Genomic DNA, 13,983 nt, shown 5'->3' on the forward strand with positions numbered 1-13,983 from the left:
AGTTTATAATTATGTCATAATTTTATAGCAAATAGCAAGTGAATATATTATATTTCAATCTAAAATGAGTGATAAATGAATTTTGAAAGGTAACATAAACACCCTAAGTTATTAGTTGATAAATTTGTTAAAAACCATTTATCTAATTCTAGCTATTATGTTGAGTAAATAGAACACAAGTACAAGATTATTGTGAAGATTATACTATGGAAGAAACAACACAGTAATTTCAAATAGGTTGATTCCTGGATGAAGAGATTATAAGGGAAGAGAAGAAATATGAAATTTATAATCTCCACCTGTTCAAGACTTGTTGGCCACAATTTTCTCCCCCTAAGGTCCTCAATGAGACATTTACATCCAATGGAAGAAGCACTTTTTCCAACTCATGCCAATCCGAATCTTCAAAATCATTGTCTTCATACAAAACTCTATACCAACAGTTTTCCTTGTCATACATTGTAACCTTTCCGTCATAAAATTTCCCTTCAAATATCTTTCTAACTCCTCTTCCTTCCAACCATTCTCCAAATTCAGTGACTATAGTTAACTCTGCATTAGAAATTACCTCAATTGGAACTAGATCTGTTGATGGAAGTGTAGGCACACCATTGATGATAATTGCAGGTTCTCCGGTTAATTCAAACACCCCTGTTACTAAAGACTCTAATTCATAGTTGTTCATCTCTATCAGCTACTTTATGAAATGGATTGATCTATATATATACTTGGAGTTGTTTCATTTACGAGCAGCATTTACCCAATGTTGTTGATGACTATCATAAGAAGAGCAAATTTTTCATCTTCAAACAAAATTTAAATCATGGCAATAATTAGACACGAAAGCCACTAGAATGTTGCAATCAAATCTGTCAATCAACTATATGGACATTGGAGTTTTTAAGGGTTTTGTGAACTAAGTTTCGTTAATTCATAACAATTTCAATTATAGCTATAATGATAAAATGAAAATAAGAATAGATTTAATTAGGTTATGGATTTTTGCAAATTGGGATAACAAGGCTACCAGAAAATAGGGCATGTTGCTAAACTAGTTTTCATAATCAAAAGCCTAACTAATCAAATTAATTTACAATGTTTCAAAGAAGATGCAAATCAGGATTTATATCCTTTTGTTTTTCAAAATTTTGAATCACAATAGAAATTACAGATTATTTGAAAGTTTACTTGTGATGGGAGAACACTATTATAATTTTAAGGAAGCTTTCTAAAACTCTAGATCGAAGCTTAGAACGTTAGGACAGTTTCTTCAAAAGAATTGTCACTAGAGCTTCAATGAAAATCTTCGAGCAAACTGTAATTGTTTTGGATTTTGTTTGTTGGATCGAAAGAAGAAGACCTATAGAGTATTTATACTCAAGCTAGGTCGATTTCGAAGTCAAATTCATTTTCGATTTTGCTTCTAAATTTAATCTTCTTCGTTTCTGTTTTGTCTTAACAAAATAATTTAGAGGTTCACCATATGCTTTTTCACAATCAAACAAAGTTTCTCTCTTCTATAATCTATATTAGTTCTCTTTCTTAATTAAGCTATATAAATATAATATAAATGAATTTTTTTAATAGATAAAATAAATTATATTTTTTTTAACTGATTAGTATATATATATATATATATATATATATATATATATATATATATATATATATATATATATATATATATATATATATATATATATATATTAATTCTCTTTCCTAATTAATTTATAAATATAATAATTTTTTGAAAATAAAATAAATTCTATTTTCTAAATATATATATATTAACTCTATTATGAGATCCTCTATTATATAATTATCACATATAATTATTTTTTATTTCTAATATATACAAACTAATATTTTAATTATATTATACTTTATTTATATATTTTATTTATATATTTAAATATATATTAAAAAATAAATAAAGATAAAAGATAAAATATAAAATAATATCTTTAATCATTAATTTTATAAAAAAATATAAACACATATAATATATATATATATATATATATATATATATATATATATATATATATATATATATATATATATATAATAACGCTTAACATTATAATTTGGAGTTGCATTATACTTGCTCTCCAAAATTAATATATTAATTTCTTTCCTAATTAATCAATATAAATATAATATATGAAACCTTAAATTATTTTAAGGTGAATGAAAGTAAAAAATATTCTAATAAATGATTTTTTTAAAAGTTAAAATAAATTATATCTCCTAATTAGATTAGAGGTGTTCATTGGTTCGGTTTTCGGGTTATTTGAGTTCTTCGGTTTGGGTTATTCGAATTTTTAATTTTTTTATATTGTTTTTTTAATTAATAACATTGATTATTTATTTTCGTTTTTAAATATTATACGAAGTACAATTTTATAAACTAGATACGTTGCAAAGTTAAAAACTACTAATTTTAAATAATATAATGATACATAATTAACTATGTAAAATTTTCAAGATTAGACACGATGTAGGCTTTCATTAACTGATTAAAATGTTGTAACTAAAAATAAGAAACTCGACTAATTTGAATGTATTTGTTTAAAATCTTTAAATTACAAAATTTATAACATAAAATCTTAAATTAAAAAATTAATGTTATAAATTATTACAATATGTATGTTATTAAAAATGTTAAAATTTATCACTAATATTACGAAAAGTTAATATCATGAAAAATGATGCAAGCAGATATAAATGATAGCCAATTCTCATGTCTTTTTTTAATTACTTCTTTCAAACACATAAATTTTTCCTAGACACAATTTTAGCAAGAGGAATTTATAATTTTTTAAAATAAAAGGTTTGATAGACTTTTATGTTATTTTCTTAATCACGACTCTCAAACATGTAAACTTTTATAAACAAAAATAAAAAACATGATATATATATATATATATATATATATATATATATAATTCTTAATTTGAATTTGTGTAATGGATACTTGAGTCGGATTGTAGAATGACTCGTCCATAAACTTGAAACGGTTAAAAATAAAAATAAAAATGATATAAGTATGTTTTAAATTTAAATCTTAACAAAAACAAGTAAAATCTTTTAACCAACTACGCTAATAAAACTTTATATTTTAAATTATATACAAAACTTAATAAACGCGCGACATTCATAACAATATAATATCTACCATCATTAATTTTATATAAATATTTTCTTATTTTTTATATTTATATATAAATAAAAACTTAAATCAGAATATTATATATATAAATTAAATATAAGAAAAAAATATATAAACACAAAAATTTATATTATATATTAAAAATATAAATTAAATAAAGATTTAGTTAGAAAAAAAATTAGTTAGAAAAAATATGTTATAAATATTTATATATAAAATTAAATATATATTAAAAAATAAATTAGGAGATAAATACTTTTAATTAAAATATAATATATATATATATAAAAGAAAAAAAATAAAAATTATTTATTTAATATTAAGATAAGAGATTTAATTATTTTAATTATATATTTTATTGTATGAATATAAAAAATCTATATAATATATAGTTATTCAAAATGTAACTTATAAAAATATATATCCATACATAAAATTATAAAATTATTTCAACAATCATAAGTTGTCTATTGGTTAAAGTATTAACATTTCATATTTAAGACTAGGATTCGAATCCCTCTAAAGTTAATTATTATACGTGGGTGCGTGAACATTGGTAGACGAAGAGGAAGCGAAAATGTATGCTAAAAGGTATAATCAAATGTTGGGAATATCGGTTTGAATAATGCAAACATTGGTAAAAAACGGAGGGTGATTCAGGGCCTAAGATCATGCCGAAAGGTGTAATCAAATATTCCTAAAGGTTCGTCCACGGAGGGTGATTCAAGGTCTAAGATTATGTCAAAAGGTATAATCGAATGTTGACAACGTCGGCTTAAGTTAAGTATTATAATAAATAGTGATGAATTCACGTGGAATACACATAGGAAAGATAAAAAAATAAAATAAATTCAACAACAAAAAAATTATAATAATTAAGATAAGAAATTTAATTATTTTTTTTTGAATTAAAGGAGAACTAGTATAACAAAAAAAATTATAATAATTTTAAAATATGCATTCAATGTGTCTTATACTTAATAAATAAAATTAGGATAAAAAATTTTTTTTTTTTTTTTGAATTAAAGGAGAACTAGCATGACACCCCGCCTAAACTCTATTCCAGATGAAATTGAACCCGTGACATTTTGGTCTCTTAAACCGACTCAGTCATTAAGTGCAACAGTTAATTCATCTCTTGTGAACTCTTCAGAGGAGAAGTCAAATACCTCAGATTCTTCTTCTGCCATGAAGCAGGTAACGTCTTTATCATCACTATCGCTGGATGATAAATCATCTGAGTCACTTTGAGCCCACTTGGCCTTGACATCAGCAGCCATGAGAGCCTTCAGCTCTTTCTGGTTCTTCTTGCCATCTTTCTTCTTCTTATCTCAATTTGGTTTCATGCATTCCGCCTTGAAGTGTACTAGTTTATCACAGTTCAAACATTTTAAGTTAGACTTATAGTTACTCTTATCATCATTGTTATTATTTGAAGAGCTTGAGTTATGATTGTTCTTCTTCATGAATTTGTTGATTTTCTTCACGAAGAGATCCATGGCACCGTTGCTAATCTACTCAGCAGTAGTCTTACAATAGTGTAAGTAGGCTACTCCTTAGTAGTCACCACTACTTGGTAGAGATGACGTATGTGGAATGTTCCTCTTTGTTACTAGAGTTTATCTCAAACTAGTAGGCCTTCAGATCGGCTAGCAAATCATAGAGCTCAATCTTGTTGAGTTCTTTAGATTCCCTCATCGCCATCATCTTAATATCCTACTCTTTGGGCAGAGCACACATGACTTTAATCGCAACCTCTCTATTGTTGTATGTTTTGCTCAAAGTGGATAGACTAGTGATGATTTTACTAAATCTCTCATCGAACTCATTCAATGTCTCTCTAGGACGCATCTTGAAGTTAGCGAACTGCTGTGAGGCAACGATGAGTTTGTTTTCTTTTGTTTCCTCATTGCCCTCACGTAGTTGAGTCAACTTCTCCAAAATTTCTTTTGGGAATGGGGCATGTGATGATGTTGTTGAACATGTTATCATCCATAGTCTTGTAGAGGATATCTTTTGCCATGTTGTCGATGTTGTTCTTCCTCTTATATTCACTGGTCCATTCATATCTTGGCTTCTCAAACTTTATCGGACCATCGGTGATGACAAACCACATGTCATCATCTATGGCAGATAAATGAGTTTGCACTCTCATTTTCCATCCATTGTAGTTTTCCTTACTGAACATAAAAACCTTGTTGGTGGCAAACATAAATATGATTTTGGATCTGATGATGCTTGAGAATAGAAAACAGAGCTCTGATACCACTTGTTAGGATCAGTATTAACAATAAAGACGGGGGTCTAGCTATTATAAACAACTTAAGATTTCAATTCGGTTTTAACTCTGTTAGAAGTTAAAACATGTTTCTATTCTTCGCAAATCTTCATAAACTCTTGAACAAGTTCAAGTGCAGAAACATTTTTTGGATTTGAAGCTTTAAATGAACGAATGTAAATGGCAGAAAGTAAATAACATAGGAAGTTTTATGGATATTCGGAGATAAACTCTTACGTCACCCATTCTTCCACAACCAGAAGGATATCCACAAAAAGGCTTTGGTTGGTATAGAACACACTACACAAACACAGTCAGAAACCACATTACTTAACAACTACCTGCTTTTGAACATCTAGCTAACTCTTTGTTGAACAGAACAACCTCTGTTCAACTTACGACACTAAGATTTCACACATAAAGAATAGTGAATGAATTACAGAGTAATCACACGGTGAGTAGTTTTAAGCTTGACCTTGAGAGATTGAATAATCAATGAGAGAGCTTAAGTGATAGTTTATGAAGCACACGTAAATTCAAGACTAAAAGAAGGCACGTAAAAGTAAGTGTTTTGTCCATTGTCCTTGGGCTTCTATTTATAGTTGAAGTGCACCAACGATCAAAACTTCTTTGAGGACAGGTGTCCTCCTTTTGTTGAACGTTCGCCAATAGTAAGAAAGTACATCAGACTCTGATCAATGGGATCGTGGACGTACCAGATAGGTAGTAACTCGAATATCCTCTGATATTCTGTTGTAGTGCATCGTGGGCAATTTGAATATTGGAGTATGTGGCAATTGTTCATTCTTGTTGTAGCTGAGTTATCAGACTTTTGAAAACAGTAACTACAAATGAGCTAAGTGAATAAGTAGTTAGAAGCTCCTTTGGATGTCTAAGGGAGTTAGACCACATCTAACTACGCTTCCCTTTAGACCACGTGTAAAGGAGTTAGACGGCGTCTAACTACGCTTTCCTTTAGACCGCGTCTAAAGGAGTTAGACGACGTCTAACTACGCTTTCTTTTAGACCGCGTCTAAAGGAGTTAGACGGTGTCTAACTGCGATTTCCTTTAAACCGCGTCTAAAGGAGTTAGACGACGTCTAACTGCACTTTCCTTTAGACCACGTCTAAAGGAGTTAGACGGCGTCTATCTGCGCTTTCCTTTAGACCGTGTCTAAAGGAGCTAAACAGTATCTAACTGTGCTTTCCTTTAGACCGCCTCTAAAGGAGTTAGACGGTGTCTAACTACGTTTCCCTTTAGACCACGTCTAAAGGAGTTAGACGGCGTCTAACTACGCTTTCCTTTAGACCACGTCTAAAGGAGTTAGACGACGTCTAACTGCGCTTTCATTTAGACCACGTCTAAATGAGTTAGATAGTGTCTACCTGCGCTTCTCTATAGACCGTGTCTAAAGGAGTTAGACGACGTCTAATTGCGCTTTCCTTTAGACCACGTCTAAAGGAGTTAGATGACCTCTAACTGTGTTTTCCTTTAGACCACGTCTAAAGAAGTTAGACGGCGTCTAACTGCGCTTTCCTTTAGACCACATCTAAAGGAGTTAGATGTCGTCCAACCGTGCTTTCCTATAGATCGCGTCTAAAGGAATTAGACAACGTCTAACTACACTTCCCTTTAGACTGCATCAAAAGGAGTTAGACACCGTCTAACTGCGATTCCCTTTAGACCACATCTAAATGAGTTAGACAGTGTCTAACTGCGTACTACTTAGATCACGTCTAAGGGAGTTAGACGACTTCCAAATATACAATCTTCTTTAGATTTGTACATGCACAAAGACAAATAACCTAATTTAGTTTTGTTCAAATCATATCATCAAAATTATGTTGTGCATATTCTTTTACGTTAGTTAATTATTTCTTTCTTAATTAATTTAACCTAACATATTGATAGTACCACGATCATTTATACATGATCGTCTTTAACCTCACCTATGAGTGACCTTCGTGGCAAGTTTCATCGGCTCCCACGATAAACCTATTTATGGATAGTACCATGATCATTTGTATATGATTGCTCAATGCATTACTTGTTACTAAGCCCCATAAATAAGCTTGTTAGCTCTCACCAAGACTTATTTGTTGATAGTTTCACAATCATACACATATGATCACCCCGAATGTTACTTGTTAGTAACCTACATGAAATATTACTAAAACTTTCAAGTTCCCTTGCATGTCTCATCACATTAGCCAATACCATTTATACATGACTATTTTGATTAATCTATTGATATTCATGCTAAATAAAGAATTGATATTTCAATACCTAGGATTATCTCTTTCATTATCCCATAGATTTTACGGATACTTTGTTAAGATCTGTAAAACATGATTCCCAAAAATTATCCTTGTTAGGATAATCATCAAAGAAAGATCCTTAAAGCAACTCTTGAAAGAACCTCAACGAACTATTATACACAGCATCACCAGGTCACTCCAACATCAACACGCTACAAGTTCTATCTTTCTAAACATACTCATTATAAATTGAACAAGATAACTTAGTGTTAGATGTCATACTTGAATCAGCGTTTTTAAAACCAGTTTGTTGTATTCAAACTCAATTCGAGAGGGACACTCTGCAAACACTAAAAATCTATATACCCAATTTATAAAAATTAAAATAATTATTTTCATTTTTTTTTCAAATAAATTAAATCAAAATAGTTAACCCCAATGCACAAATCTAATTAAAACAATTAATTAGATTAATTATTATGATAATTGAAGCCTAATTAAATAAGAAAAATGACCAAAACAAAAAATAAAATTATTTGGAATAAATATTATACTCATTTTATCTTAAAATAATTTTATAAAAAATCAATGGATTAAAAAAATAATTTAGGATGAAATAAGAAAAAAAAATAATTTTTTATTTGATTGATAATCATATAAAGCAGAAGGTACCCATTTCACCCTAAAAAATTATTTATTTAACCCTAAAATTTACAAAAAAAAATAAAATAAATTGGCAAAATGTTTGTCATATTTGTTTTAATATTTTGTGTATTTAAAAATATCAAAGTAAAGCCAAAAGAGTGAAAGAAAAATCAATTTTAAACAAACTCTTAAGATTTTAAAATAAAAATAAATTTGTAATTGGGTGTAGCCAAAATACAGATTTATTGCTATAGCTGGAACCGTGTCCATCAGATAGGCGTTGAAATCTCATCTAACTCCTAGATGCGCCAGCGTAGACCGCTGCAACCCAAGGAATGTGCACCCGTGAAGCAACAAATTGACTAACACGAGCGTTAGCTCCGTCATCTAGAACGCGATAGAATGACCAAAACGCTGACATACGCTAACGGACTGCTCCTTGTCTGCGATCTCATCTAAAACGACGTCGTTTCATGTCCCGATCATCTTCTTTGTCGCGATCGCCGGAGAGATAAGGATGATGTCCTATCTATGATTTATCAAAGATGAAATTCAGCCGATAATCAACCAAATCGGCCAATTTGAAAGATCAAATGATCACCCTACTTCTATGATCATTTTCTCTACACAACTAGGCACAATCACTGTCTATACCGACAAGTTAATCCAAGAACATCCAAAACGTCATTAATGACTTTTGGCTAATTCGATCCACTTGAAACCTCCACTGAATTAGGAAGGTAATAAATAGTCTCCCTCAACACTTATGAAGCCAAGGGATCCACTCTCTAGTTTCAAATCAAAAGAAATCTGAAATTCGTCATTAAAGTTTCAAGCTTTCAAATTATTTGAAATCTTTGCATAAGGCTCTAAAACGTGTATTTATGAATCTCAAAAGCTTTCCTATGGTCTAAAGAGTGTTCTCCTATCATTTGTATGCTTCCAATCATCCTTTAATTCATACTTTCAGTTTGAATTTGAATTTTTTATATTTCAACATTCATAAATTTGTATATTTATAATTGTTGGATTTAAGGATTGGAAATTGATAATAAAATCATTTCCAACTTTATATTTAGGTTAGAATCAATCAATCAACCTTAAACATAAAAACCCAAATATGAATTTTAAAATCCAAAAATTGGGGTTGTTGTTCTTGGGATAATCCTCAAGAACAGTTGCCCAGAAAGCATCCCAACACGTTTCTAATGATGTTGGACAACTGTTTAGATCATATTTGATAAAAATTAATTTTTTTCACAATAATTGAAAATTTTGAATTTTTAAATTGGTCCAAACAAACACCCAATGTTCTTGTTTTGGTATCAGTCAAGTATATGAAGTATAAGGAAGCTATTGGCTAGCTCCTTACACTTTAAAACATATTTAAAACCAAAAACATCTTTTTGCTACAAATTATTTTGATCAAATTGATTATCACTAAGGTCGATTGATACCATGGGTGATTTCCTAAATGTTCTTGGGAACTTTATAAAGTTACCTAGGCCTTTGGATCGAAGAATCCAAGCCTTCATCCAAATTGAAAAACCTGCAATTTTGATGTTCTTGAGGACTGGTAGGTCCGACCGAGAACTGAGAGATCTGATCGAGGATCTTCTTTCGGGCCGAGAGGTCCGACCAAGGCTTTTCATCCATGATTGAGAGGTTCGACCAATGTTCTTCATTGAGGACCAATAGATTCGACTGATGTTCTTCTGCTAGAACCGAGAGGTCTGACCGAGGATTTTTACATCCGACCGAGAAGTTAGACCTAAGAACGATGAATATTGCACCCGACCGAGAAATCCCGAACCCATGACCAAAATCAGCATTGATCAAAGGAAGCGTGATTAGCACAGACGGCACGACACGATCGACACGACACGATCGGCACGGGCGGCACAATAAGCACACGCGGCATGACATGATATTGTCTAGTGCCGTTTTGTTTTACAGTTGGCTTGTCCTTTTGTTTCTAGTTTCTTTTGGCTACTTTTTGGGGATCTTTTGGTTTTCATTTGTTGTGTAGTTTTCTCTTCAACAAATGTAGATTAATGTTGTTGATTTTTGTTGCAGGTCTGAATTGTTGTTGGTTGCTAAGGCATTTGATTGTCTGTTGCGCGGGCTGAGCCACGATGCGCCTGCGCTCGACCAGCCTCCGCTCGACCAGTCTCCTCAACCGACCTAAAAGCACAAGGAAAAAAATAAAGGGAGTTTGGAGAAATTGGCTAAAAGGGATGCCACTTCTTCTAACTGTCCAATCTGTTACAACGCTACTGATGTAGATGACACTACCTTTAATCCAACTGTTGCATCGACCAGTCTCATGGTTGTTCTATCAATCAATCGTGCCCGTCTCTCGACTCATCTCCCAACCGACCATGACGCCCCTCCCTTAACTGGTCATGTAGCCTCCACCCCGACCGGCTTGGTTGCTGTCAACCAAACCAGAAGCGCTACTCCTTCGACAGGCCACTAGTCTCGATGTTGTTTTTATATCCGGGCTCACCTTAGACACTACGACATGTCACGACATCCCCACCCCGACCGCTCAAATCCCCGATTAGTCGTGGACCATGAGATGAAATGAAATTGCAAATTTGATGGGCATTCGACACCAAATTCTATAGTCCCTCACCCACTTCCAAAGACATGAACTTGTCATGACCAATGAAAAGAGCGAGCAAATCATTTACCAATTCAAAATCCGATTCGAGCAAGATTGGAACTCATTCGACAAAGCCAAATACGAGGAAATTGTTTTATGGTTGGTTAGTGTCACGAGGGAGGTCTACAAGTGCCCCAAAACCTATGCCTACACTACACAAACAAACGCAAATCGAACATGGCAAACCAACAAGGTTTGAGGAAAAAACAAGATAGTTAATGGAGGAAGCTCAATGTGTCTTCTAGCCTAAAAATTAAAACGTTCGAACACCCGCTCCAAATTGAACCCCCCCTTGAAAATTGAAGAGAGATGCGCCAACGATTAGAAGCGAGTTGTCGTCGGTCACTTCATGGGAACCAATAAGGTCCTATTCCGAGAAATCAAGGCCTCTCTTTTCTGACAATGGAGCGAAAAATGACTCAAAAAAGTTAAAGTCAACGACTTTGACTATTTCTTCCTCACTTTTAGCACGGAGCCCGAAGCCCAAGCCATTGTTAACTCAGATTTTACCTTCATGTCCAGCTTATGTTTTAAGCTCGCCAAATGGAATGAAGAAATGAACATTAATAGAAAACCGCCACAATTCGAATAAGTGTGGGTGAGACTGAGGAACATCCCACCTAGGGATGGCAACGGGTACCCTACCCGTCGGGTAGTGAAGTACCCATCCCCGAACCCGATTTTCATTTTACTACCCGACCCTGAACCCGACCCCGACGGGTATATGTAATGTTATCCCCATCCCCGATTCAACGGGTACCCGATCCCCGACGGGTACCCCATTACCCGATTAAAAACTTAAAAAATGTAGAAGTTGAAGAAAAAGAAACATAATAACTGTAATAAATAATAAAATTATTAATAACGAAATGTTAAAAATATAAACAAAAACATTACTTAACTAAGTATTTATGTTATAGATCTTGAAAAAAATAAAAACTTTGTTTGTTGTTGTTAAAGTGAAGAAAAGTTAGAATAAATGTAAAAAAATATATTGACTTATGTTGAAGATCTTGAAAGAAATAAGAACTTTGTTGTTGTTAAAGTGAAGAAAAGTTAGAATGAATGTTAAAAAAATAAACAAAAACATTACTTACCTATGTATTTATGTTGAAGATCTTGAAAAAATAAGAACTTGGTTGTGTTAGAGTGAAGAAAATATAATGAATATTAAAAAAAAAGTTAAAAATTGAATATGAAGAGTGTTGAGATTGAAATACATCTTATTATTAAAAAATTTTTTGAAGATGATGAGAGAAATAACTTTTTTGGGGAATATAAAGAAATAATGTCTTGTTGGGGAATATAAAGAAATAATGTCTTGTTGGGGAATATAAAGAAATAATGTTTGAGTGGAGTATGGATAAGAGCAAAATATTAATGATGATATTTGTAATAATGAGATATTTGAAATGTCACATTAAACTATAATAAAAAATATATTTTATTTTTCATATTAATATAATCGGGTATCGGGTATCGGGTTTGGGTTTCACACACTCCCCATCCCCGACCCCGTACCCGATCGGGTATCTTCTCTCATACCCCATACCCGACCCCGACCCCATACCCGATTTAAAATACCCGAACCCGACTATCGGGTACCCACGGGTATCGGGCATACGGGTACCCATTGCCATCCCTAATCCCACCACATCTTTGTAATGCCAAAGCACTTGCCTACCTCACCGGACTCATTGGAAAGCCGATTAAGATCGATACCGGCTTTGACTTTTTTGAATGGGTCACGTTTGCTTGCATTTGAATTGAGATCGACTCAATGAGTACAAAACCGGAAAAATTTGATATAAGATACTGAAATGGAAACATGGCCACCATTTATGTCATGTACGAGTAGCTGAAAAAAGGTGGCCACCCCTGAACAAGAGAATGTCAAGGTGGTCATGAAATCCTATATCAAAATCTTCAAAGAAAATGAAAGCCACAACGAACACGTGAACGAGAACCAGATCGATTCCGATCCCACTGAGCCTAAAACCGAGGCCCTTTTCCCACTAATTAGGTTCAAAAATCTCAGCGTCAACGTGGATGATAGCAAAAAGCCAAAGTATCTCGAAAATCATGAGCTCCAAAACCAATGAAAGCCACAACATTGTCAAAGAAATCATCTTAAGTGAAACAACTCATACGCTCAACTCCAAACTCAAGCCCAAAAGGAAAAAAGTGATAAAAGAAGCTAGAGAAGTCGAAACTCTATCCGGAAATATATCCCAAAAGACCTAAGGGTGACAAGAAAAAGGAAAGAAAGAACAAGGGAAAAAACAAAAGAGACGAGTCCGAGGAAATCAACCCCTATCGTCTTGTTTTAGTTGATTGATTGCTAGTTTTATTCCTTATTCAATTTTGTACTTTGATTTCATGTTCTTGTGCGTTTCTTAGGACAAATGTGGATTTCTTATGGCCATCATTTGTTGACTTTGAGAAAATTGCTGTAAGCTCAAATTTCAGCTATTGTACTCCTTTTATCATTTTCGGGTCTTTTTAATTAATGGCGTAATCCATTTCTTGAAAAAAAGTATTGTCCTCTACCAGTTGAGCTAAGAAGACATGACATTCAATATTCATAAGAAGTTAGGTCACCTAGAATCTCTTCTCGGTGGCATTATTGACATGTTTGAACTAAACATTTCACTTCTCGTAATTGATTTCGTTATATAATTTATACAACTTTTATTCATGAATTGGTTATGTCCATTTAGGGTTCGATCCTTAAACTTCCAAACCCACAACTGCATGGTTAAAAATCATGCACTCTATTGTCAGCCAAGACGACATGACATTCATTACTCAAAAGAAGTTATGTTAGCTTGAACATCTTCTCAATGGCTGAACTGTCTTGTTTAAAATGACCATTTCACATTGTGTATTAGATTTCACTATATAATTTATGCATCTTTAATGCGTAAACTTGGAAAATTCTAATTGAAATTCGTTCTTTTG

At 32.4% G+C, this 13,983-nt stretch overlaps 1 protein-coding gene across 1 annotated transcript; it reads right to left on the minus strand.

Moving 5' to 3' along the window:
* Positions 1-286: 286 nt before the first annotated feature.
* LOC124935234 (dirigent protein 17-like) lies at positions 287-685 on the minus strand. The gene has a single exon (XM_047475681.1). The coding sequence runs from the start codon at positions 683-685 to the stop codon at positions 287-289; it is 399 nt and encodes a 132-aa protein (XP_047331637.1).
* Positions 686-13,983: the final 13,298 nt, after the last annotated feature.

This window comes from Impatiens glandulifera, chromosome 4, assembly GCF_907164915.1.
Source record: "Impatiens glandulifera chromosome 4, dImpGla2.1, whole genome shotgun sequence".
Classification (NCBI taxonomy): domain Eukaryota; kingdom Viridiplantae; phylum Streptophyta; class Magnoliopsida; order Ericales; family Balsaminaceae; genus Impatiens; species Impatiens glandulifera.

Coding starts and splice junctions, on each gene's coding strand:
- LOC124935234 (XM_047475681.1), bottom strand. CDS start 685: ATGAACAACTATGAATTAGAGTCTTTAGTAACAGGGGTGTTTGAATTA.